At 44.0% G+C, this 27,307-nt stretch overlaps 3 protein-coding genes across 4 annotated transcripts in view; 1 reads left to right on the top strand and 2 right to left on the bottom strand.

Moving 5' to 3' along the window:
* Nucleotides 1–27,307, top strand: part of CWC15 (CWC15 spliceosome associated protein homolog) — a 408,388-nt gene that overhangs the window by 297,472 nt on the left and 83,609 nt on the right. The gene's annotated exons all lie outside the window — the stretch shown is intronic.
* LOC126935907 (serine/arginine-rich splicing factor 8-like) lies at nucleotides 7,389–9,901 on the bottom strand. The gene is made up of 2 exons (XM_050758057.1): nucleotides 8,623–9,901; nucleotides 7,389–7,854 (listed from the first exon to the last, which is right to left on the bottom strand). The coding sequence occupies exon 1, from the start codon at nucleotides 9,592–9,594 to the stop codon at nucleotides 8,782–8,784; it is 813 nt and encodes a 270-aa protein (XP_050614014.1). The 5' UTR covers nucleotides 9,595–9,901; the 3' UTR covers nucleotides 7,389–7,854; nucleotides 8,623–8,781.
* On the bottom strand, nucleotides 19,424–21,727 carry LOC126935901 (lysine-specific demethylase 4E). Its single transcript, XM_050758048.1, has one exon. It carries the CDS (start codon nucleotides 21,520–21,522, stop codon nucleotides 20,017–20,019), a length of 1,506 nt encoding a protein of 501 aa, XP_050614005.1. The 5' UTR covers nucleotides 21,523–21,727; the 3' UTR covers nucleotides 19,424–20,016.

Raw genomic sequence — 27,307 nt, 5'->3', positions numbered from 1 at the left:
TCTCCACTTTAGCGAGTTTTAAAAACTATATACACCTGTGTAATCAACACATAAAAGATGTAGAACATTAGCACAGCCCCATAGCATTCTCTCAGGACAGGAGCTTTCCAGTCAAACCCCACTCCCCACCAGAGGCAACCACTTTCTAAGTTCTATGATGACAGGAGAGTATGGACTGATTTGGGAATGAATAGGAATGGAATCACATAATATGTATTCACTTGGATTTTGCTACTTTTCCTATACGGGATGTTTGTGAGATCATCTATCCTGTTTTATGCACCAGCAGTTCACTATTTTTAATCGATGAATAATATTTTAATACACTATAGTTTTTCTACTCATCTTTTCGGAGATATATGGATTGTTCACAGTTCTTTATTCTTAACAGTTGGGCAGATACCTGGAAGGAGAATTGCCAGAGACAGATGAGTGTGCAAGTTTATTGAAGACTGACACAGCTTTTTTTTCTTTTTTCTTTTATTTACTTATTTATTTAATTTTTTTTTTGAGACGGAGTCTTGCTCTGTCGCCCAGGCTGCAGTGCAATGGCGTGATCTCAGCTCACTGCAAGCTCCACCTCCCGGGTTCATACCATTCTCCTGCCTTAGCCTCCCAAGTAGCTGGGACTACAGGCACCCGCCACCATGCCCGGCTAATTTTTTTTGTATTTTTTAATAGAGACGGGATTTCACCATGTTAGCCAGGATGGTCTCAATCTCCTGACCTCGTGATACGCCCACCTTGGCTTCCCAAAGTGCTGGGATTACAGGCATGAGCCACCGCGCCCAGCCAACTGACACAGTTTTTCAAAGGGGCTGTATGATGTCATATTCCCACTGGCAATGCATGTAACAGCCCATTGCTCTGGACGTGGGACTGTTCCTCTCAGAGATGGAGTGCATGGTTCCAGTAAATCCAGGCATAGAACAGGGACTCATTCATCATGCCAAATGTAAGATGTTTCCTTTTTGTCCTCATGACCTCTGGTGTTCAAAGGAACATATTTTCAATGGAGTCACAACAATAAGGCCATAAATAGGAAGCTGAGATTCCCATGTGGCCACTTCAATCTCCTCACATCACTGAACAACCATGCAAAGAAGGAATATAATTTCAGCAGGGTGGTAACTGATCTTTATTCTCTCAAGGAAATATGCCTTTTAAACACACAAAGAAACCTAAAGTACAGTTGCAGGTCAGGTTTACTACAGAGCAGACTCTAAGACTTCAGCACCAAAGTCTTTCTTAAAGAGGGTCCTTGGGATCCATATCTGAGAAAGGGAGGAATGGGAAGCAGGTGTGAGCACAGGGAAATGTTGATCTGTGGGTTAGGGCCAAAGATAGGCAGCCAATCCTGCAGGAAGCCCTGGAGCTCAAATGACTTTGCAGGGTTGTCCTGGGTTGAGCAGAGATGGCCAAGCTTTATCCTCCGGCACTGAGAAGTCATGGGATGTCAGCCAAACTGGGAAGAGGCATGGCCTTGGGTGAGGTGGCTCTCTGCCACTGAAGGCCGTCTGCCGACTGCAGTCCAGACACAATGAAGCTTTTACCTACCACATAAAAGTTAATTCCTTGGTCATGCAAGACGTGCTGTGGGTCCAGCAGCTCTCTAGGGCTACTCCCGTCCTGTGAATGCAGCATGCTCTCATCTTGTGATTCCACCATGTCATGTTAGCTTTAACCTCATTTCAGCCAGGCATCTCACTCCATCTTCCTCTGTGCCTGGAGTCTCTGAGTTATCTCTCAGGTTGAATTTTCCAAAGAATAAACTTCCTTCTCTTGTTATATTAGGAAAGACAAAGTTGCCTGAATGAATGGAAGAGGCAGGAAGGTATGGGTTTTTCTGCTGTTTATTGAAAACTTTAGAGAAGAACCAATTTCTGATTATTTCTACTTTAAAATTTCCTACTGAAATGGTGATAGGAGAAGAAAGGAAGGGTCCTATGAAGGATAGTACTTAATGAGCAAGGTGGCTTTCTTCTCAGAATGTTTCTTTCTGTATGAAAACTATAATTTTCAATTTCCAAAATATGTTCCGTCCAGTTTTGTGCACTGCTTTTTTGTTGTTGGTTTTAAAGACAGAGTCTGGCTCTGTCACCCAGGCTAGACTGCAGTGCTGCAATCATGGCTGACTGCAACTTTGACTTCCCAGGCTCAGGTGATCCTCCTCTCTCAGCCTCCTGAGCAGCTGGGAATACATGTGCCACCACACGCAGGTAATTTTTTTTAAACTTTCTTCTGCTGAAACTGAGTTTCACTATGTTGATGAGGCTGGCTATGCAATTTTCAAAACTAACAATTAAGCCTAAGCAACTGTCACTTTCGCTTGTATTATAAATGGTCAAACTGCTTCTCCTAGTTGCAAACTCTCCATAGAGCCACTAAGCTGATTATTTAAATGTGTCAATCACATCTTGTCAATTGTTATTTTAAGCTTCTGATGCCTTCTCAAGTTGAAGGAACACCAAATAATGCATTTAACTTGAAACGTGAGGCTCTACATGTTCTGTCCCCAGACTCTCTCCCTTCCCCTCTCTGCCTGAGACACAAATAAGCTTCTTTTGTATTCCTGGAAAAAGAAAATCACTAATTTCCATGGTAGGTCTATTGCACTTGCTGTTCCCTGCAAGTGGAAAATTCTGCTCTGGACTTTCCGTTTGGTCAACTAGGTCTCAAAAAGATCTCCTGCTCTGTGAATCCATCCGGAACCCGCAGCTCAGGCAGCCCCTGCGCATTCTTCTGTCATCTAATCCTGCTTTAATTTCTGCACAGCGCACATTGCTGATAAAAACTGTCTTGCTCACTTAGTGGGGACTTGTTTATTGTACTGAGCCAATGAATTAACAATGTCAAATAAACCACAGCTTTGAAAAGCCAGTGGAATTTGGCTGTTTTTGTCTTATATAAAGCTTGCCCGATAAAGAATATTCACCTTTCAGAAAAAAGCATCTCTACATTTTCTATTTTTAAAACCAATTTCTAGTTTTGTTGCATGGTATTGATTTTTTCTTTTTCTTTTGATAAGTTATCGATGTTTGTTTTCACTGTAATACATTGTCCAATTTTGTGAATCATTCATTAGTACTTGAAAAAGGTGAGTATTCTCTATTACCAGGTGCATACACTGTACCTTGTTAATCTTGTTTGTTTTCTATATCTGTATATGTGTCCGTTTTTTTTCTGTCTTCAACACAATAAAGTGACTTAAATTCTCTGTTTTTTCAAACACTACTCCAACTTGTTTCTTACCAACTATGATTTTTCCTTAATCAAACTCACATAGGCTGTAGGCTGGATCTCAACCTTCTGGCCCTAAGCCTGCACCATGTCCTCATGGAGCTTGCCCTGAGGAGGAAAACAGGAGGGAAATGAGATTTTACCAGAACTTTCTTCCCCACCTCTGGGACACAATCATCTCTGGACCCTGCAGCCCATGCCCACCCCTCCTGTTTTCCCCCTGGAAACACAAGCCCAGCACAGAAAGCTCCCTGGATAACCCTCTCCCAAGCACTGCCTGAGCCTGGCACAGGGGCCTGGGACACCCACCTCTGGATTCTCTGGGCAAGCGCTCACCCTACATGGATGCAGTCAGGACTTTGGCAGCCTCTGAAAGCAGAAGGCCAGGAAGAAGGAAGCCCGCTAGAAGCAGTGCCCACTACCCACCCACGCTCACTCTGAGAGAAGCACACAAGCTTTGCACTGCCTGTCCTGTGCCTGGTAAAGGGATCCCGAGAGCTTCAGTGCATGTACAGTGCTGGCTGTGAGCTTTGCAAGAGCTTCCTGGCTCCACACAGTCACCTAGTCACCATGCCCAGCTTCCCACAGAGCCACATAGTACCCATAGTGAGTTACCACCAGCAGGGATGAGAAGATTGTAGAACACACCTTTCCCCAGGCTCTAACTGACTATTTGAAGAATGAAAATGCTGTTTCAGAGCCACGGAGACATCCATGATAAGGGGATATTGAAAGGAACTCTAGACTCCTAAACCAGGGACCTAGGATAGAACTGAGAGATCCATGAATTCTCCCACATAGTAATAAATGTTAGTGTGCACATATTTGGTAGAGGAGAACAAGGTATGTTGCTGTCAGAAGTTTCCCCAAATTCATGAGAAGTGACACAATTAATTTTTAATCTAACATTTTAATTTAGTTTAAATGTAATTATAATTTTCCAAACTAATTTGATATTAAAAACTAATTTACTACAGATATATATCAGATCTCCAGTCAAGTCAGATGCAAAGGCATATTAATGATGCCCAAGGAAGAATATGGAACTTCTAAAAGATGATTCAAATGGTTTTACCAGGGACTCACACAGATACTTTTATACCAGTGTTCTCAACAGCACCATGCACATAGCCAAAAGGAGGAAACAACCCAATGGTCCATCCATGGGTGATTGGAATGAGCAAAACGTGGTGTATACATATGATGCAATATTATTCAACCTTGAAAAGGAAGGAAATTCTGACACATGCTGCAACATGGATGAACCTTGAGGACATCATGCTAAGTGAAATAACTAGAAATAAAAAGACAGATATTATATCATTGCACTTATATGAAGTACCTAAAATTTCTTTGTTTTATATTAAGATCTACCACCCCTCTTTTCTTTTGCTTGCATTTTCCTTGATCTAGTTTTGCCCATTCTTTTATTTTTCAATCATTCTGAATCACTTAGTTTTAGGTTTATCTCTTTTATAGTAGTGATTTTAAAATATGTTTTCAGGATATTCCTTTCTTTCTTTTTTTTTTTTTTTTTTTTTTTTTGAGACGGAGTCTCGCTCTTTTACCCAGGCTGGAGTGCAGTGGCCGGATCTCAGCTCACTGCAAGCTCCGCCTCCTGGGTTCACGCCATTCTCCTGCCTCAGCCTCCAGTGTAGCTGGGACTACAGGCGCCCGCCACCGGGCTAATTTTTTGTATTTTTAGTAGAGATGGGGTTTCACCGTGTTAGCAAGGAAGGTCTTGATCTCCTGACCTCATGATCCGCCCATCTCGGCCTCCCAAAGTGCTGGGATTACAGGCGTGAGCCACCGCACCCGGCCGATATTCCTTTCTTTACTTGGTAGATACACACTAGGAAAAATTAATTTAATAAACAGGAAACAGCCTCTGGTAGCCTTGGGTATATATTAGTTCTTCAAAGTAAAAGAGACTGAGACAGTCCCAGGCTCGAATTGTGCTTGAGTGGAGCCTTCTTTGGCTACTCGGGTTAGGTTATGGTCAGAGGGACAGCCACATTTGGCAATATATTCAGTAGCCATGGGTTCAAAGGATTAAGATAATGTATCAGAGGCACATAGCTCCAAATTCAGAGGTGCAGCACTGTCTGGCTTTAACCCCAGGACAGGAGTCAGGGCCCAGCATATTCTGACAACATCAGTTGGGGCCAAGACCCCAGAGGTATAAGAGTGGTCCATTGCTACAACCTCAGCCAGGTTCAAGAGGCCTTGCACTCTCCAGCAGCATCTCTGGAGAATCTTCTCAGCATCATTATGATGTTGGGAGGAATCAGTGGAACACAGGGTGGTTCAGTGTCATGCTGTCTGGGGATGTCAGATACGGGCCAGCACACATGGAAGCATCAGATCCAAGTTGTCTCCAAAGGTTGAAGATGGGGGCACTGCAGCACGTGGTAGCCTTGATGGGCTGCTGAGATGCAGGCCTGAGAGATACAGGCTTGTCTATCAAAGTTCCATCCTAAGTAGGGGCAAAGACCCCAGGATCGAGAGCTCTGTGTGCTGTGCCACTTGGTGGGAGACTAGAGGATCCCCTCCTGAGCTCTTAGTTCCTGAAAAAGACCACCATGACCACCTCTGCCAGTTGACAGGCAGAGAACCAGGGCAAACAGACCCGAGATAGATGGTGGGCCATGGTGTGTTCTTGGGAGCCTCTGGGGTCAATGACCCTTATATGGGCATCAGTTTCCTGGGCTGCCATGGGGCACCAGGGAAACTGCAACTGGTACATGTGGGTTCAATGGTGGGTCCCACTATCCAGGACCACAGGCCTAGAAGAGGCCAGGTCCAGAGGAGCTTCAGGCCAGGTGCCATGTCCTCCTGCCAGGTAATGAGCTCCTGGCTGGCCAGCACCTTGGGCTCCCTTTGATCCACAATGGCCCCATCTTGCTAGCTTTTCCACAGGTCATAATGATCAGGTTTAATGATGTGTGTGAAGGCGTCCATGGAAAAGGCCACCCTGCCCTCCCCACAGCTACACTGAGATGCCATATTGCCATAATCTACCCATCCTAGGTGGTGAAATGGATGGTCTCTGTGAGAATTGAAGCCTGTGTGGTAGTCATAGGGAAATGTCACCATGAACTCTCCAGCCTCCTGAGTCATGCTATTGAAGGGAACCCCATTCTGCATGAGCACTGCGGGCAAGATGAGGGCCATCCTGTGCCACAAGAAGGCCTCATAACCCTGAGAACTACCTGGAAAAGCTCCCCGGCTGAGCATTCCAGGTGCTGACTATGGTTTTGGGGCACTGTGTACCAAGAGAGGGGCTCCCTGAAGTGATGGTAGTTGATGTTGTAAAGGTCCGTGTCCTATGGAAAGGTGGTCATCCACATGCCAAAGTACAGGTAGGGTGTGTTGACACTCTCTCCAATGACAGCCTCACATTCCTGCTCCAGAAACTCCTAAATTGTTCCTACGTGTCCAGGATTACATTGTTTACTGTTTTCATCAATTAGGAGGCTGAGGTTCTTCCAGTATTTTCTTTCCAAATCTTCAAACTTCTGGTGTGGTTGAATCCAGTATATTTCAGAGTATTTGAAGACAAATGTGTGACAAACAAAATGCTGAGCTTTAAGCTACCTTAGTAACTTAGTGATGCCACACAGGCTTCAACCACAACTTTAACTGTACAGAGGCCATCAGTTCTACCACCCAGGATGGATTGATTACGGCAGATTGGTATGGTGTGTTAATATCAGGATTTAAGGTCAAATCACAACATATATAAAGAGGAGTATCGAATTGAACTGAAAGAAAAAAATCAGCAAGTTCAAAAATGATTGAATTTAGCACTCAACTCAGTAAACAGGATGAATCAAAATAAAAAAGGAAAGAAAATAAAGGTATAAGCAGAAACAATTACAAAAGAAAATATTACACCCAGTAGAGGTAATAACAAAATTCAAAATCTGATTCTTTGAAAAGACTTTGGAAGTTAAAAATCACAGGTAGGAAGAGGAAAGAAAGAGTGTACAAAGAAACTACATTGTGATAAAATAATAAAGCACACAGCTAAACCTTGTAGAGTTTTTTTAAAATTATAATTGAATCCTATGAGAAACTTGGTAAAATAATTTTCCCAAAGGTACAAATAGCAGAAAGTAGTCCAACAGCAAAATAAAACAACCAACTTTCTATAAAATATTTCTAATTTTATTTTGAGAAAAGGTAACACCAACAAAACATTTTAATTCAATGACAGAAACATGGTAATAGTAAGAAATATTCACAATAAAAAAACATACACCATGTTATAAGTACCTACAAAGTTACAAGCCATTTCTTCCATAACATTCCCCATATTTTAAGTTCATGTATGTTGATATGATCAGATTTGCCATTTAACAGAATAGAGAGGGGGAAGAGGTGTGATTATCATCAGCTAGATGTGCTCACTGCATGCTCTATTATTTCTCTTCCAGGCCTGGATGACTAGAAGGGCAGTTGACAGGCATTTTAATAAACTGAACAGTCTTCCGGACAGGGCTTCTTTTTTCAGGAGGAAACAGAAGAAAACAGGAAGCAGCTCAGCACTCTGCACTGCAACAGGCCACCTTAACAGCTAACCAGCATCACTCAACTGCTAGGCAGCCAGGCCTGGTGCACAAAAACACAGAAGCTATTAGAATTGTGTTTGCTCAAAACCCAGTCTTTTCACCTGAAAAATCTTTATACAAATTTGGGTCATATTACCAGTTAGATTTAAAGGTAATAACATTAACATACACATTTATACCGCCTTTTGTAAGTTTTTAACTTTAAGGAATGAAGGCAGTTTTGAGGCAATGTCGTGACAGCGTTGGGCTGTGTGTAATGGCTGCACACATTTCTTAAGAGACAGGGGGCCACAAATTAGGTTACCAACCTGTTCGTTTCAAACCAAAAATAGCAGCACTATAGAATCAAATATACGCTGGGCGAAGGGGCTCACACCTGTAATCCCAGAACTTTAGGAGGCCAAGGTGAGCAGATCACTTGAGCCCAGGAGTTCGAGGGCAGGCTGGCCAACATGGAGAAACCCCGTCTCTACTAAAAATACAAAAATTAGCCCTCTGTGGTGCCTGGTACCTATAATCCCAGCTACTGCAGAGGCTGAGGCCTGAGAACGGCTTGAACCCAGGAGGTGGAAGATGCAGATGGCGCCACTGCACTTCAGCGTGGGCAGCAGAGCTAGACTCCATCTCAAAAAAAAACAAAAAAAGACAAATATAAAATTTCCCCTCAAACATCCAAATCCAATCTAAAGTAGTTTACCTCACTAAATTACAAGAAAATTTGAATAACAACACAATGGCACATGAAATGAATCTTGCCATCTGATGCAACACTTCAAACTGGTAAAAAGGTAGACAAATGCCACACAACCGTTTCATTAGGCAGTCGCTTCTTCCAGGGATTCTGCTTCCATGGACTGAGTATGGAGTCCTTTTCCCCAAGTCGTCCATCACGCGTTAGCTGACGATCATTTTCCTTGGAGGACACTTGTCCTTTTTCCCCTTCAGGAAACCTGGGAGGACTCTTGGATCACGACCTGGACTTGGATTTCCTCTTGGATATGGGGGTAGTACTCCGGGACGTAGATCTAGACCTGGACCTTGAGCAAGATCTGGAGATGGAGGAGGACTTGGATCTTCGCACAGAGCTGGATTTGGAGGTTGATGGAGAGCGAGAGCCAGACCCAGACTTCGAGTGAGAGCGGTTGTAGAGAGACCTGTTGCGGGAAGACCGGATGTAGGGAGACCTCCTGTAGCGAGATTCCCTGTAGGGAGATCGGCTGTAGTGATGCCGGCTGTAAGATTGACTGTAGCGAGATCCTCTGCAATGAGATCGTCTGTAGGGAGATCGGCTGTAGCGAGATCTCCTGAAGGGAGATCGGCTGTAGGGAGACCGGCTATAGCGAGACCCCCCATAGTGAGATCTGCTGCGGGACCTAGAGCAGCTGGGACCCCGGGATCGGCTGCGGTGTCGCCGCCTGGGGCTGCGGCTCCGCAGTCCGGAGCGGCCGCCTCCGGACCTGCCGCGCGGCTCTTCCTGGCGGCTGCGGGGCAAGTCCCGGCGGCCATAGCGCGCCATCTGCACCCGCAGCTCGCGTCCATCCAGCTCCGCCCCGTCCATGGCGTCCTCGGCGTCTTCCGCGTCGCGCCGGTTGTGAAAGCGGACGAAGGCGAAGCCCCGGGGAGCCTTGGTGTGGTGCTCCCGCGGGATATACACGTCGCCCACGCGCCCGTACTTCTCGAACACGCGCCTCAGGCTGTCGGGAGAGGTCCGGTAGGTCAGGTTGTCCACCTTGAGGGTGATCATGCCGTCCACGTCGGGAGGGGGGCGGCTGCAACTCATGGCTCCCAGAGCAGGCCGGGCCCGGAAACTGGCGCTGCTCTGGGCGCTGACGGTGTGACCTGCGTTCCTTTCTCGCGGCTGCGCCCCGCGTGGGGACGCCGGGAAAGGCTGGGCGGAGAGGCTGGCGGCCGAGCTCTGCACGGAGCCCCCTGGAGCAGCAACTCCCAAATTGCCAATTTCAGGCCAAATACTCCAGGACCCAGAGGAAGGTTTCCTCTTGGTAGCTGAACTCCAAATGAAGCCAGGTCCCAAAGATCCTGGCTTTATCCCTGGGCAACATCCTAACCTAATCAGCGCCCAGCTAATGTAATCACTGGGCTGGGCTTAGATTAGACGTCCCACCCTCCCATAACCTTCCCTTTTATTCTACATTTTAATCAATCTTAGAACAACGCTAAGTGATTAAAAGTCAATTTATGGGAACAGGCAATACAGACAAATATTAAACAAAAGAAATCTAGGGGAGCAATATTAATATCCAGTGTATTGATAGGATCCTGGTTAATGAAATTTCATAGGAAAATATTTCAATATTGCAGTAATGAACTTTATGCACCTAACCACATGGCACTGACACATAGAGAGCCAAGACTCAGACTTAGATGGTAAAACTGAAAAGTCTGCAATCATGATAGGAGATCATGATTTGTTTTTTTTTTAATGTAACAGCATTTTGACCGAAACCAATAGTGCAGAGAACAAAATTAGGAATGCTGTACAATTTGGCTGGGCGCGGTGCCTTACTCCTGTAATCCCAGCACTTTGGGAGGCCAAGGCGGGTGGATCACCTGGGGTCGGGAATTCAAGACCAGCCTGGCCAATATGGTGAAACCCCGTCTCTACTAAAAATATAAAAAATTAGCCGGCTATGGTTGAGGACGCCTGTAATCTCAGCTACTCGGGAGGCTGCGAGGTCGACAGCGAGACTCCGTCAAAAAAAGAAAAAAAAAAAAAGCTATAGAATTTGCAAAACAAACTTAACCGTGATCATTATAACCTGCAACTACCAAAAATCAAATGGAAAATGCTTTTCAATAGGTAGAACACATTTACAAAAATTTCCCAGTGCAGCTACAAATAAATATCAATTACAATTCCATAAGTTAATAAATTGAGCATAAGCTTGACCTCGTTGAAATAAAATTAAAGGTCAACAATTTAAAAACTGAATCTGACTATATTTATTTGAGAATTAATATCTATATTTTCTAAAAATCTATAAATATTTATGTTGAAATTCAGCAATTAGTAAATAAAAACGAACAGAACATGAAACATTAAAACAATGATAGAATTATAAATAAACAGAAGGCAATCTAGACTAAAGATAATTAATAAAACTGCAACCTGATAATGTTAAAGAAAAAATAAAGATGTGGCAATACTTATGAAGAAATAAAGTTTCTAGACCTGTGCAGGAAATATAGAAAGAGCCTATAGCATCTTGGAGTGTTGGAAAATAAGAATGTGGTAAACACAAAACAAACAAAAGTATTGATGAGGTCATGTTAGAACATTTATGGGGTTATATTTGAAGAGCACAAGAACCAATGAAAACAGCTCCCAACGGCCAAATTTTAAACAAGTTGAGCCACAGAGTAACTAAAGTATTATTGAATTATAATCCAAAGAATAAAATAAATACCTGCAAGTTCATGCTGTTATGAATAAATGAGTAAATTTAACAAATTGGAGAGAAGAGACAAAACCCTTCTGCAGAAGAATTCTAAATAAATGTACTAAAATGTTGCTCGTTTTGAAAATGTTATATAACCTTATGTAAACAGAATTGTGCTTTATGCAGTTTAATGGGTTTTTTTGTTTGTTTTATTTCCCTCATCTATGTTGTTCCTTGTAGCTGTACTTGGTCCTGTTGCCTGCTGTAAGGTGTCCAATAGTATAAATGTTTCTGCTGTTGATGGGCATTTGGATTGTTTCCACTTTGGCCTCTTACAGTGTTGCTCAGAACACACTTGGCCATGTATGCTGGAGCTCATGTGTCCTCTTATGTGTGAATGGATCCCTCATCATAGAATACAGGCAGCCTTCTGTAACCTCTGGGTTCAGCATCAGTGAATTCAACCAACTGCAGGTCAAAAATACTCAAAAAAAAAAAAAAATGAGTTTGTAAGTAATTTCTCTTCCTCTGCTTTTCAGAATAGCTTGACTAGGACTGGTATGAGTTATTTAAATGTTTGGTGGAATTCAGCAGTGAAGCCATTGGATCCTCAGCTTTAATTTACTGGGAGACTTTTTATTACAGCTTGGATCTCATTATTTGTTATTGGTCTATTCAGGTTTTGGATTTCTTCCTCCTTCTATCTTGATAGGTTGTATGTGTCTAGAAACTTGTGCATTTCTTCTAGGTTTTTCAACTTATTGCTATATAGTTGCTCACAGTAGCCACTAATGATACTTTGAATTTCTGCAGTATCTGTTGCAATGCCTCCTTTTTCATTTCTGATTTTATTGATTTAGATCTTCTGTCTCTTTTTCTTAATCGGCTAAAGGTTTGTCAATTTGGTTTAACTTTTCAAAACAACAACTCTTTGTTTCAGTGATCTTTTGCATTGTTTTCCACATTTTGATTTCATTAATTTCTGCTGTGGTTTTTATTATTTCTTTTCTTCTACTAATTTTGGATTATTTTTGTTCTTACCTTTCTACTCCTTTAAGAGGCATCATTAGGTGGTTTATTTGAAGTTTTTCCTCTTTTTTGATGTAGGGACTTATAGCTATAAACTTCCATGTTAGTACTGCTTTTACCGTATCCTATAGATTTTAATATATTGCGTTTCCATTATGATTTGTTTCAGGAAATTCTTCAATTTCCTTCTTAATTTCTTCATTGACCTACTGGAGATTCAGGTGCATATTGGTTAATTTCTATGTGTTTGCATAATTTCCAAAATTCCTTTTGTTTTGATTTCTAGTTTTGTTCCACTGTGTCCAGAGAAGATGCTTGGAATTATTTGAATTTTTGAACTTTTAAAGATGTATTTTGTTACCTAACATATGGTCTATTCTTGAGAATGATCCATGTGCTGAGGAAAAGAATGTGTATTTTACGACTTTTTACAACTGGTGGATGAAGTGTCCTGTCAATATCTATTAGATCCATTTGATGTAAGGCAGACTAAATCTGATTTAGAGCTTTCTATTATACTATCTTGCTCTGCCAATTCCTCCAGTTTAAACAATTATATACACCCATGTAATCATCACTCTAAATGAGACGCAGAACATTCCCATAGCCCCACAACATTTTCACATGCCTAGAACTTCCCAGTTAATTCCAACTCTCACCAGAGACAACCACAATCTAAGTTCTATGAGCACAACTTATTTTGGCCATTTTTTTGAATGAATATAAAATGAATCATTGCTTTTTGTAACTGAATACTATTTAATATGCTATAGCTTTTCCACTCCTCTTCAGACACGTGGATTATTCACAGTTCCTGATTTTTAATGATTGGGTAAATACCTAGGAAGAGAATGGCTATGGATAGATGAGTGGTCAAGTTTACAGAACATTGACAGACAGTTTTTCAATGGGGCTGTACATTGTTACATTCCCACAAGCAATGTATGTGAGAGTCAGTTGCTCCGAACATGATACTGTTTTGCTCAGAGCAGAGTACATGGTTACAGTTAATCCAGGAGTAAAACTGGTATTGATCCATCATGCCAATGGCAAGATGTGTCTTCTTGCCCTTGTGACTTCTGGTGTTCAAAGGGACATGTTTTTCACCAGGGGTCACAACAATAATTCCATAAATTAAAAGCTGAAATTCTTATGTAGCCATTTCTATCTCCTCACATCACTAAATAACCATGCAAAGAACTACGATTTTAGTAGGGGTGATCACTCTTTATTCTCTCAAGAAAATTAGGCTTTTGAAACACAATGAAACCTGAAGTAAAGTTGTAGGTCAGGTCCGTTATGGAACAGACTTTGGCACCAAGATCTTTCTTAACAAGTGTGCTTGGGATTCATATCTGAGAAAAGGAGAGGAAGGAGGCATGTTTGAGCACAGGGAAAATTGGAGCTGAGGATTAGGGCCAAAGATAGTCTTGGCAAATCTGGAGCACAAATGGCCCTTCAGCGATGTGCTAAGTGAGCAAAGATGGCCAAGCTTTATGCTCCAGCACTGAGCAGTCATGAAATGTGGGCCAAACTGGGAAGAGGCATGCTTTGGGTGAGGCAGCTCTCTGCAGCTGAAGGCTCTTTGCTTACTGCACCCCAGGGTCAATGAGGCTTTTATCTATCACATAAAATTTCATTCCTTGGTCATGCAGGATGTACTGAGAGATCAGCAGTTCTCTGGGCTACTCCATTCCAGTTAATGCAGTGTGCTTTCATCTTTGGTTCCACCGTGTCACTATTAGCTTAAACCTTTTCAGCCAGGCATCTCAGTCCATCCTCCTGTATGCCTGGAGACCCTATGTTGTCCCTCAGCTTGAATTTTCCAAAGAATAAACTTCTTGTTATGTTAAGAAAGACAAAGTTGCCTGAATGAATGGGAGAGACAGGATGATAAGAGATTTTCTGCTCTTTATTGAGAACTTTAGACAAGCACCAAGTTTTGATTACTCATGCTTCAAAATGTACAGCCTTCCTGAAATTCTGGATGGGAGTGGGGAAGTTAAGGAAGGGTGGTACTAAGGTGGGCAGTGGTTTGCTTCTCTGAATGTTTCCTTCTTCATCCAAACTGTCATTTTCAATGTTAAAAATATATTCTGAATTTTTCCATTTCTGTGCATTTGCAATACTAACAATTAAGTGTAAGCAACTGTCACTCTCACTTGTATTATAAATAGTCTAATTGCTTCTCCTACTCACACATTCTCCACAGAACAACTAAGCTGATTACTTAAATGTGTCGTTCACATCTTTTCCACTGCTGTTTTAATGCCTTCTCATTTCAAGTTGAAGGAACACCACATAATGCACCTGACATGAGACACAAGGCCCTCCATGCTCTGCCCCCTGCCTCTCTCCCTTCCTCTCTATGTCCCAAACACAAATAAGCTTCTTTTGTATTCCTGGAAACACAAACTCACCAAGTTCTATGTTAGGTCTGTTGTACTTGCTGGTCCCTGCAAGCAGGGAATTCTTCTCCAGACCTCCCCATTTCATAATTGGGTCCCCAAAGTCTCCTGCTCAGTGAATCCTTCTGAGACCGGCCGCTCAACCAGCCCCAGCTCATTCTGCTCTGTTGTCCAATCCTTCTTTAGTTTCTATACAACACACATTCCTGATTGAAACCTTGTTCACTTATTTGGGGACAATATTGGGTTGAGTGAATGAGTTACCAGTGTGAAGTATACAAACAGCTTTGAAAAGGCAGTGGAGAGAAGATAGTCAGATAGCCCCTTCAGCCTAGGGCTGCTCATCTTTCCCAGCAATTTGGGTCCTGCTATTTAGCTGAGAACCAGGCTGAGCCTAAGGCCAGCCTCAAAGCATGACTGCAACCCAGTGCTCCCACCTGGCCAGACAGCCAGAACCCCAAAACCATGCGCTGAGCTCAGCATCACCACACAATGTAACCAGCCCATAAAATACATTTTGCCTTAAAAGTTTTCAACTAATTATGAAGAAAAATGCATGGAGAATAACCTCCTTTCCAAGTTGTTTGAAACTACAATATTAGAAGAAAGTCAGATGTTACGTTTTGGTGACTTTTAATTCATTTGTGAACAAATACTGGTGACATCACATTTTGAATACCTCAATGACTCAGAAAGATAATACTTTTTCTCTAATTCTATTGACCTAATTGGTCATAAGAGGCTAGTTTTGCTAGAAAGAGAGAGTTGGGGCAGGGGTAGGTAAGGGAAGAAGATTGAAGGGGAACCACATTGTGAATTCTTCAGAAGTGCAGCAGCCTCCATAGTTGTTCCAGCAATTGGGACACCGGGATAGATGAGTTCCCAGTAAACCCAGGAAGACCTCGTTCTCAGAGACACTCATGTCCAATGGATGAAATCTCAGCTGGTGACACAGAAGTAGAAGTGTCAAGACATTAAAAGGTCTTGCAGGATAAAGAATATACTTAATATACTCAGCAGCACCCAGGTGCCTCACCAGAGGGGCTATCTCAGCACTGAGAGGCTCTATAATGGTAGTGGTCTGAAATTTGCCAAATTCTGAGATGTAAATGTGAGCAATATCAAGAAGCCCTCACATAGCAGAGCAGTGAAGTATAAAGACTGACCATGGGCTCAGAGGCAGGGGCCCAGCAGCACCCAGAATCCTTGGCAGGATGCTGGATCCTGGGCTTAGTGGTACAGGCCTGTTCATCAATGCTCCATCTGTGGGCAAGGACTTAGACTCAGGGCCTGAGGCTGAGGGCCTAAAGCTGTGTGCCCTGTGACCATCAAGAGGCACCTCCTGGCTGGAGCCTGGAGTATTGGCTCCTGTGTCCCCAGTTACAGAGGGCAAGGACCATGGCCACGTCTATCAGTTGAGGGGCTCAGACCAGGGTTGGCAGAGCTGGGGTGGGCAGTGGGTCCAGGCTAAGTTCATGGGCTGGGAAGCATCATTGCAGGATGGAAAGGCCATGGGAACACCAGGCACAAGGCTAAGGCAATGGGAACCACAGCCCGAGGCCATAGGTTGAGTGGGTCATGACCCTGTTGACATGAGTGGTGACTGGGGCCAGGCTAGTCCTCTCCAGCACTTGGATCTTTCACCAGGTGGGCATCTCCAGGCTGGCGTGTGCCCTGGACTCCATGGGGTCTGCAACTGCCCCAAATGACTATGTTTCCACAGGTCATAGCACTTGGGTTACAGGATGCCCACAGTGGCTTTCCCATCACTGCACTGAGACTCCACTTTGCTTGAATTGATCTATTCCATGGTGGGAAAATTCATGGCCTCCTGGAAGTTAAAGCCATGGTTGAAGCCAGCATGGTGGCCATAAAGAAACCATTTAGAAGTTTAGCCTTCTCCTTGAGTTTTCCCCACATTCAGCCTTATCAACTGTCTCTTCCCTTCCATCAATTATAGTTCTAAAAATATTTTCAGTGGTTAATAGTGCAAATTCCATACATTATTGACTGAAGTGCCTCAAATACCTCACATTAAGGAAAATGGTGGCTTGGGTCTAAAATAGCTCACTACTAGATAAACAATTTTGTATTTTATTTTATGGAAGGATTCATTGCTTCCTTGTGGGTGAGTGTAAACCAAGACTGACTGTTGAATTTTATCAAATGACTATCAGCATCTATAAACATAATCATATAATTTCTGGATACATTTACAAGATAAGTTATATTTCCAGATTTCCTTGCTTTAAACCATTGTTACCTTCCTGCAATAAATCCCATGTAGTCATCATATGTTACTCTTTTAATGTACTTAGATTATCTCAGCTAATGCTTAAGTTAAAATTTTTACATTGATGTTCATCAATAAGTTTTGTCTCTTTTCTCTCATTCTGCGATTCATCAGGATTTTCTGTCAATGATGTACTTATTTTAAAATATGAAGTTTTTTTCTCATTTTAAAGGCCTAGGTATACTAGAAGTGAAGATGTCACACAATTCCTCTGCGGATTTGTCTAATCTTCATTTTTGAATGGGCAGATCTTCTGCTCTTTCTATATTTCAGACACAGAAGTTTATGCCTTAAATTTTTTGTTTAGTAAGTTAATTTTTCTAACAAAAAATCCATATCATTGGTGCTTTGTGTTGATTTAGTATATATTTTACAGTTATTTTAACTCATTAATTTATTTGTATACATGTATGAATTCCTTCCAACTACTTTCAGTTTATCTTATCCTAACTTGTACATTAGAAGTTTAATCCAGTTAATTTCATTCTTTGAATATGATGGAGAAAATACTTAAGGCTGCAGTATTTTCAGCACTATTGTAAATGAATCTCATATATTTCTTTGTATTTTATTAAGTTTTAAATCTAGAAACACTCCAATAATGCTATTGTGTCCCAAGCATTGATATTAACAAATTGCACATATTAATGCATAGAACTGTCAACTAAACACAGGAGGTAGGTGCTATCTTCATTTTATGTTGAGGAAACTGAGTCATAAGGTTAAGTAATTTTCAAGGTCACAAGCTGATAAGAGAAACTTGGGAACAAAATCAGGCTTTCTTACTGCCGAGTTTATGCATGTAATAGATATTTATTGTTTTGTGAAAATTTGGCTTTTTTGGTACTTGAAGAGAGGAAGTATTTTCTATCATCTAGTAGGTCAATACTACCTTACTGTTACTGTAGTTTAAGTTTTCCATATCCTTATATTTCTCCATTTTTTCTGCCTTGGATGAGAGACTGTTTCATTCACACATTGCTGTAAAGAAATACCTGAAGGCTGGGTGTGGTTCCTCACGGCTGTAATCCCAGCACTTTGGGAAGAGGAGGCAGGTGGATCACCTGAGGTCAGGAGTTTGAGATCAGCCTGGCCAACATGATTAAACACCATCTGCACTAAAAATACAAAATTAGCTGGGTGTGGTGGCAGGCGCCAGTAATCTCAGCTACTAGGGAGGCTGAGGCAGGAGAATCACTTGAACCCAGGAGGCAGAGGTTGCAGTGAGCTGAGATTGCGCCACTGCACTCCAGCCTGGGCACGAGCGAAACTACATTAAAAAAAAAAAAAAAAATCCCTGAAATTGGGTAATTTATATTATAAAGACAAGAGTTTTAATTGGCTCATGGTTCTGCAGGCTGTGCAGGGAGCACAGGAGCTTCAGCTTCTGGGAAAGCCTCAGGAAATTTACAGTCATGGGGAAAGGGGAAACAGGCACATCATATATAGCTGGAGCAGGAGGAAGGGAGAGGGGGAAGGTGGTACACACTTTTAAACAACCAGATACTCCTAGAACTGTATCACAAGAATAGCACTACGGGGATACTGCTAAATCATTCATGACAAACCCCCGCCATGATCCAGTCATCTCCCACCAGGCCCCACCTCCAACATTAGAGATTAAAATTCCACATGAGATTTGGGGAGGAACACATATCCAAACCATACTGGTGACTTAAATGTTCCTATTTTTAATCTGTTTCTTTAAACTTGTCTTTTACCTACTATAATTTATACTTTGTGGGACTTACTTGAATATTCATGACCGCTGTAATTTCATTGTGAAATTTAGTATTTTGCATTGTGAAGACCCATGCTATGTACCTTTGGTCTCAATTCAGGTTTGCCTGATATTAAGATCTGTAAAGCTACTTTGTTCTTTGTTTGGTATAGTTTCCCCATTCTTTTATCTCAATCTCTTTTCTAAATCACTTTCTTTTGGATATATATATTTTATACTCTAATTTTAAAAACATGTACTAAGAATTTTATTTTCTTTGGAGATACACATTAGAGACAGCAAATTTAATTAACATCAGTATAGTTACAAAATATCTATGAAGCCATAACTGGCTAAGTAACTCAGTTGGTCAAAAGGTCTAGTTTGTACATGAGCAGTGGATGGTGGCCTGGGATAAAGGGCATGTTGCAATTGAAGGATTGTGAGAAGCCCTGAACCCCACTGGGGCTGTAGCAATGTCCAGTGGAATCCGGGGTCAGAGACATAGAGGACCAGATGAGAAGTAAAAATGAGAGGTTCAGTCAGATTCTCAGCGTCATCCACTGTGGGCTCAAATTACCATGGGATCTGGACTCATAGCACCGTAAGGGAGGTATCCTAAGGGGGACATCAGAAACAAGTGCTGTCCATGGCATCTAGGCCATGGTGGAGGCCACAGGCACAATGTGAAGTAAACAGAGAGTCCCTGAGAGGTTCCACAACATCCTATGGCAACCTGTTGGGAGGAGTGTTCAGTGGCCTCTGGAAGCCCTGGTTGTCACAGTTGGTGACAGTATCTGGGGGCCTTGGAAATGTGTCAGTTACTGCAGGTAAAGAATCTTCACTGAGCAGAGGCCCAGGCTACAATTGTCCTTGGCAAGAATCTTCTTTGATCCTGGGGTTGGGATGAGAGAGACACTGACATTTGTCACCATATTCCATAACCATGGGTCCAGAGGATTGATCATGCATTAGAGGAAAATATCCCCAAACTCAGTGATGTATCTCTGCCTGTCTTTAGCCCCAGCAGATGACTCAGGAGCCCAGGAGATTCTGGAAAACTTAGCTGGGGTCAGAACCCTAGAGCCATAAGAGTGGTCCACTGCTACAACCTTGCCCATGTTTACCAGGGATTTCCAGTCCCCACCAGTGTCCCTGGAAAACTTAATCAAAGGCACAATGACATTGGGAGGAGTCATTCAGACATCAGGGAGATTACTAGTAGTGCTGTTGAGGGATAGCAGGCATGGGCCAGGGTGCATGGTTTCATCAGGATCCAGTGGGGGCCTCAGGAGTTGAAGATCAGGGACACAGCAGCAGCCAGAACCCTTGGCAAGATGTGGAAGGCCACCACTCAAAAGGACGGATTTGTCATCAAATCATTGTCAAGCTGGAGCTGAGGCCTGCGGCCTCGAGCTCTATTCCTTGTACCCATTAAAAGGCGCCTCTTGGATACAGGCTGAACAGTTGTCTCCTCAGTCCCCAGTTCTCGAGGACAACGACCACTACCACGACCACGACCACGACCACGACCATGACCACGACCACAAGAACCCCAGCTTCCAGTGGAAGGGAGAAGAACCTGGGCTGATTTCCCCAGGGTAAGTGACTGGGTCTGGGTATGATATGCAGAGCTTTGGAATGCAGATCCAGGCACAGCATCAGTGCCACAACCTTTTGGGTTGTAACAGTGCCCTGGGGACACAGGCTGTGTGGGACACCGGGCTGTGAGGTTTGGGAGAAGCCTCAGGCCCAGAGCAGCTCTTCTAAGTACTATATCATCTCTCCAGTTGCTCAGCTCTTGGCTTTTTGCAACCCTGGGCTCTGTGTGATCCACAATGGCCAAGTCTTGCCTGTGTTTCCAGAGCTCATAACTCTCGGGTTGCACAATGCGCACGAAGGCGTCCATGGAAAAAGTCACCCTCGCCTCCCCACAGCTACACTGTGAAGCTACTTTGCCATAATCAATCCATCGTGGAGTGGCAAAATTGATGGCCTCTGCGCAGTTGAAGCCATGGTTGAAGCCAGCGTGGTAGCCATAGGGAAAGGTCACCATGAACTCCCCAGCCTCCTGAGTCATGCGATTGAAGGGGATCCCATTCTTTTTGAGAACTGTTGGCGAGATGAGGGCCACCTTGTGCCGCAGGAAGCCCTCACAGCCCCGAGAAGTGTCTGGGAAGAGCTCCCTGGCCAGACGTTCCAGGCGCTGACTATGTTCTGGGGGCACTGCATACCATGTTTTGGGCTCCCCAAGGTGCAGGTAGTTGATGCTGTAAAGATCCATGTCCTCCGTGTGCCAAGCGAATGTGGTCTTCCACATGCCAAAGTATAGGTAGGGTGTGTTGACACCCTCAATGACAACCCCACATTCCTGCTCCAGCAGGTCCAGAATTGTTCCCAGGTGTCGTAGGTTCCACTGTTTAGTGTTTTCTTCAAACAAGGAGCCACTAATATCAGCACCATAAATTGCTGAATTACCAGGGTGGCTCTTCCAGTATTGTCGCTCCAAATCTCTAAAATTCCGGTGTAGTGGAGTCTGATATTTTTTACTGTTTGCCAAGTGGCGATACTCCGCCACCCTCATGGCTTTCTTCTTTTTATGGTATTGAGTAAACACCCCTGCCTGTCCAGAGGTCACCTGCTGGAGGGGAGTGGCTATTAAGATGTCTCCGATATCATCATACATCTGTCTGGCTTTCCATTCCTTGGGTGGAATTACCTTGGCAAGGCCAGCTTGATGTGCGCCTTGGGACTCCATGTAAGCAACATATTTGTTGAAATCTGTAAATTCTTCCATGGTCGGGTAAAAAGTCATGATGGTATGACTTGTGTTCTGGGGATCGGAGTGCGCAGACTTCATGGCTGCACACAAGAAGTAGCTGACTCCCAAGTTCTTAGGTGTCCTCTAGATGCCTGAGAGCGCTGGGGAGTAATTTCTTTTCTCCCCTTTGTTTTTCAAAATACTTTGGTTTATCTGTGAGGGAGTAATTCACACTTGAACTTCCAAACAAGTGAGATCTTTCTCAGGCTTTCTGACTCCCCAGGGGGACTCCACTCTAGTCAGTATATTTTTGTCAAAGAAGTAGAGTATGTCCCAGCTCTACCTGCAGCTCCGTGAGTTTCCTCAGTTGAGGGTGTCACTGTGAGGCTTCTCCTGATTCCCAGGCTTGGGTGCACTAGTAGCAGCTAGTGTACCACTCTACCTGGGGGTCTCTTCTAGGAAGTCAAAACAATACACCTAAACAACAACAACAAAAGATACAGAATATTCATATTTTTAAAATAAGTATATGACCAGACAAAAGAAATATTCAGCTAGCATTAAGCTAAACTAAAACATATGCTATGCTAACATCAGGTATGTTAACATTGTCAGGCCTCTGAGCCCAAGCTAAGCCATCATATCCCCAGTGACTTGCACGTGTACATCCAGATGGCCCGAAGCAACTGAAGATCCACAAAAGAAGTGAAAATAGCCTTAACTGATGACATTCCACCATTGTCATTTGTTTCTGCCCCACCCTAACTGATCAATGTACTTTGTAATCTCCCCCACCTTTAAGAATTTGTAATTCTTAGGCCGGGCGCGGTGGCTCAAGCCTGTAATCCCAGCACTTTGGGAGGCCGAGACGGGCGGATCACGAGGTCAGGAGATCGAGACCATCCTGGCTAACCCGGTGAAACCCCGTCTCTACTAAAAAATACAAAAAACTAGCCGGGCGAGGTGGCGGGCGCCTGTAGTCCCAGGTACTCGGGAGGCTGAGGCAGGAGAATGGCGTGAACCCGGGCGGCGGAGCTTGCAGTGAGCTGAGATCCGGCCACTGCACTCCAGCCTGGGCGGCAGAGCGAGACTCTGTCTCAAAAAAAAAAAAAAAAAAAAAAAAAACAAGAATTTGTAATTCTTTGTAATTCTCCCCACCCTTGAGAATGTACTTTATGAGATCCTCCCTGCCCCCAAAACATTGCTCTTAACCCCACCTATCCCGAAACCTGTAAGAACTAATGATAATCCCACCACCCTTTGCTGACTCTCTTTTTGGACTCAGCCCACCTGCACCCAGGTGAAATAAACAGCCTTGTTGCTCACACAAAGTCTGTTTGGCGGTCTCTTCACATGAACACGTGAGACATTTGGTGCCGAAGATCCGGGTCAGCGGGACTCCTTCGGGAGACCAGTCACCTGTCCTCACCCTCACTCTGTGAAGAGATCCACCTATGACCTCAGGTCCTCAGACCAACCAGCCCAAGGAACATCTCACCGATTTTAAATCAGGTAAGCGGCCTCTTTTTACTCTGTTTTCCAACCTTTCTCACTATCCCCCAACCTCTTTCTCCTTTCAATCTTGGCACCACCCTTCAATTTCTCCCTTCTCTTAATTTCAATTCCTTTCATTTTCTGGTAGAGATAAAGGAGACACATTTTATCCGTGGACCCAAAACTCCGGCACCGGTCACGGACTTGGGAAGACAGCCTTCCCTTGGTGTGTAGTCATTGCCAGGATGCCTCTCTGATTATTCACCCACGTTCCACTGGTGTCTGATCTCTGCTGGGATGCCTGCCTTGGTCATTTATCCACATTCCCTTGGTGGCAAGTCAATTGTGGGGACGCCTGCTGTGGCTGCTCACCCACGTTGCAGCCTGGGGCTGCTCCCCATCCCACTTCTCCATGTCTCTACCCTTCTCTTTAAACTTGCCTCCTTCACTATGGGCAAACTTTCACCCTCCATTCCTCCTTCTTCTCTCTTAGCCTGTGTTCTCAAGAACTTCAAAGCTCTTCAACTCTCTCTTGACCTAAAATCTAAGTGTCTTATTTTCTTCTGCAACACCGCTTGGCCCCAATACAAACTCGACAATTGTTCTAAATGGCCAGAAAACAGCACTTTTGATTTCTCCATCCTACGAGACCTAGATAATTTTTGTCAAAAAATGGGCAAATGGTGTGAGGTGCCTGACATCCAGACATTCTTTTACACATTGGTCCCTCCCTAGTCTCTGTTCCCAATGAGACTCGTCCCAAATCTTTCTTCTTTCTCTCCTGTCTGTTCCTTCAGTCTCCACCCCAAGCTCTGAGTCCTTTGAATCCTTCTTTTCTACGGACTTATCTGACCTCTCCCCTTCTCCCCAGGCTGCTCCTTGCCAGGCCAAGCCAGGTCCCAATTCTTCCTCAGCCTCTGCTCCCCCACCCTACAATCCTAGCATCTGCTCTGCTCACACCGGGTCTGGCTTACAGTTTCATTCCGCGACTAGCCCTCCCCAACCCGCCCAGCAATTTCCTCTTAAAAAGGTGACTAGAGCTAAAGGCATGGTCAAGGTTAATGCTCCTTTTTCTTTATCCCATATCAGATAGCGTTTAGGCTCTTTTTCATCAAATATAAAAACCCAGCCCAGTTCATGGCTCATTTGGCAGCAGCCCTGAGACACTTTACAGCCCTAGACCCTAAAAGGTCAAAAGGCTGTCTTATTCTCAATACGCATTTTATTTTATTACCCAACCTGCTCCCAACATTAAATAAAGCTCCAAAAATTAAATTCCAGCCCTCAAACCCCACAACAGGACTTAATTAACCTCGCCTTCAAGGTGTACGATAATAGAGTAGAGGCAGCCAAGTAGCAATGCATTTCTCAGTTGCAATTCCTTGCCTCCATTGTGAGTCAAACCCCAGCCACATCTCCAGCACACAAGAACTCCAAATGCCTGAACCTCAGCTGCCAGGGGTTCCTCCAGAACCTCCTACCCCAGGAGCTTGCTACAAGTGCCGGAAATCTGGCCACCGGGCCAAGGAATGCCCACAGCCCGGGATTCCTCCTAAGCCGTCTGTGCGGGACCCCACTAGAAATCGGACTGTCCAACTCACCTGGCAGCCACTCCCAGAGCCCCTGGAACTCTGGCCCAAGGTTCTCTGACTGACTTCTTCCCAGATCTTCTCGGCTTAGCGACTGAAGACTGATGCTGCCTGATGGTCTCGGAAACCCCCTAGACAGATGCTTTGGGTAACTCTTACAGTGGAGGGTAAGTCCATCCCCTTCTTAACCAATACGGAGGCTACCTACTCCACATTACCTTCTTTTCAAGGGCCTGTTTCCCTTGCCTCCATAACTGTTGTGGGTATTGACGGCCAAGCTTCTAAACCTCTTAAAACTTCCCAACTCTGGTGCCAACTTGGACAACATTCTTTAATGCCCTCATTTTTTGTTATCCCTACCTGCCTAGCTCCCTTGTTAGGTCGAGACATTTTAACTAAATTATCTGCTTCCCTGACTCTTCCTGGGCTACAGCCACACCTCATTGCCACCTTTTCCCCAAGTTCAAAGCCTCCTTCACATCCTCCCCTTGTATCTCTCCACCTTAACCCATAAGTATGGGATACCTCTACTCCCTCCTTGGTGACTGATCATGCACCCCTTACCATCTCATTAAAACCTAATCACCCTTACCCCGCTCAATGCCCATATCCCATCCTGCAGCATGCTTTAAAAGGATTAAAGCCTGTTATCACTCTCCTGTTACAGCATGGCCTTTTAAAGCCTATAAACTCTCCTTACAATTCCCCCATTTTACTGTCCAAAAACCGGACAAGTCTTACAGGTTAGTTCAGGATCTGCACTTTATCAGCCAAATTGTTTTGCCTATCCACCCTGTGGTGCTAAACCCATATACTCTCCTATCCTAAATACCTCTCTCCATAACCCATTATTCTGTTCTGGATCTCAAACATGCTTTCTTTACTATTCCTTTGCACCCTTCATCCCACCCTCTCTTCACTTTCACTTGGATTGACCCTGACACCCATCAGGCTCAGCAAATTACCTGGGCTGTAGTGCCACAAGGCTTCACGGACAGCCCTCATTATTTCAGTCAAGCCCAAATTTCTTCCTCATCTGTTATCTATCTCGGCATAATTCTAATGAAAACACACATGCTCTCCCTGCTGATTGTGTCTGGCGAATCTCCCAAACCCCAATCCCTTCTACAAAACAACAACTCCTTTCCTTCCTAGGCATGGTTAGGTATTTCCGCCTTTGGATACCTAGTTTTACCATCCTGACTAAACCATTATATAAACTCACAAAAGCAAACCTAGCTGACCCCACAGATCCTAAATCCTTTGGCCACTCCTTTCTGTTCCTTAAAAATAGCCCTAGAAGCTGCCCCCACACTAGCTCTCCCTAACTCATCCCAACCCTTTTCATTACACACAGCCAAAGTGCAGGGCTGTGTGGTCGGAGTTCTTACACAAGAGCCAGGACCGTGCTGTAGCCTTTCTGTCCAAACAACTTGACCTTACTGTTTTAGCCTAGCCCTCATGTCTGCATGTGGTGGCTGCTGCCACCCTAATACTTTTAGAGGACCTTAAAATCACAAACTATGCTCAACTCACTCTCTATAGTTCTCATAACTTCCAAAATCTATTTTCTTCCTCACACCTGACACATATACTTTCTGCTCCCCGGCTCCTTCGGCTATACTGATTCTTTGTTGAGTCTCCCACAGTTACCATTGTTCCTGGCCCAGACTTCAATCTGGCCTCCCACATTATTCCGGATACCACACCTGACCCCCATGACTGTATCTCTCTGATCCACCTGGCATTCACTCTATTTCCCCATATTTCCTTCTTTCCTGTTCCTCACCCTAATCACACTTGGTTTATTGATGGACGTTCCACCAGGCCTAATCGCCACACACCAGCAAAGGCAGGCTATGCTATAGTATCTTCCACATCTATCATTGAGGCTACCATTCTGCCCCCCTCCACTAGCTCTCAGCAAGCCGAACTCATTGCCTTAACTCAAGCCCTCACTCTTGCAAAGGAATTACACGTCAATATTTCTACTGACTCTAAATATGCCTTCCATATCCTGCATCACCATGCTGTTATATGGGCTGAAAGACGTTTCCTCACTATGCAAGGGTCCTCCATCATTAATGCCTCTTTAATAAAAACTCTTCTCAAAGCCGCTTTACTTCCAAAGGAAGTTGGAGTCATTCACCGCAAGGGCCATCAAAAGGCATCAGATCCCATCGCTCAGAACAATGTTTATGCTGATAAGTTATGCTGATAACATGCTAAAAAAGCAGCTAGCATTACAACTTCTATCCCTCACGGCAGTTTTTCTGCTTCTCATCTGGCCACTCCCACCTACTCCCCCACTAAAACTTCCACCTATCAATCTCTTCCCACACAAAGCAAATGGTTCTTAGACCAAGGAAAATATCTCCTCCTTCCAGCCTCACAGGCCCATTCTATTCTGTCGTCATTTCATAACCTCTTCCATGAAGGTTACAAGCCGCTAGTCTGTCTCTTAGAACCTCTCATTTCCTTTCCATCGTGGAAATCTATCCTCAAGGAAATCACTTCTCAGTGTTCCATCTGCTATTCTCCTACTCCTCAGGGAGTGTTCAGGCCCCCTCCCTTCCCTACACATCAAGCTCCGGGATTTGCCCCCACCCGGGGCTGGCATATTGGCTTTACTCACGTGCCCTGAGTCAGGAAACTAAAATACCTCTTGGTCTGGGTAGACACTTTCACTGGATAGGTAGAGGCCTTTCCCACAGGTTCTGAGAAGGCCACCGCAGTCATTTCTTCCCTTCTGTCAGACATAATTCTTCAGTTTGGCCTTCCCACCTCTATATAGTCCAATA

The sequence above is a fragment of the Macaca thibetana genome, chromosome 14, assembly GCF_024542745.1.
Source record: "Macaca thibetana thibetana isolate TM-01 chromosome 14, ASM2454274v1, whole genome shotgun sequence".
NCBI classification, from domain to species: domain Eukaryota; kingdom Metazoa; phylum Chordata; class Mammalia; order Primates; family Cercopithecidae; genus Macaca; species Macaca thibetana.
The sequence above is the reverse complement of the archived record's forward strand: the minus strand, read 5'-3'. Positions and strand labels throughout refer to the sequence as shown.

What these genes read in the sequence shown, in the direction of transcription:
- LOC126935907 (XM_050758057.1), bottom strand. Translation starts at nt 9,594, where the DNA reads ATGAGTTGCAGCCGCCCCCCTCCCGACGTGGACGGCATGATCACCCTC.
- LOC126935901 (XM_050758048.1), bottom strand. Translation starts at nt 21,522, where the DNA reads ATGAAGTCTGCGCACTCCGATCCCCAGAACACAAGTCATACCATCATG.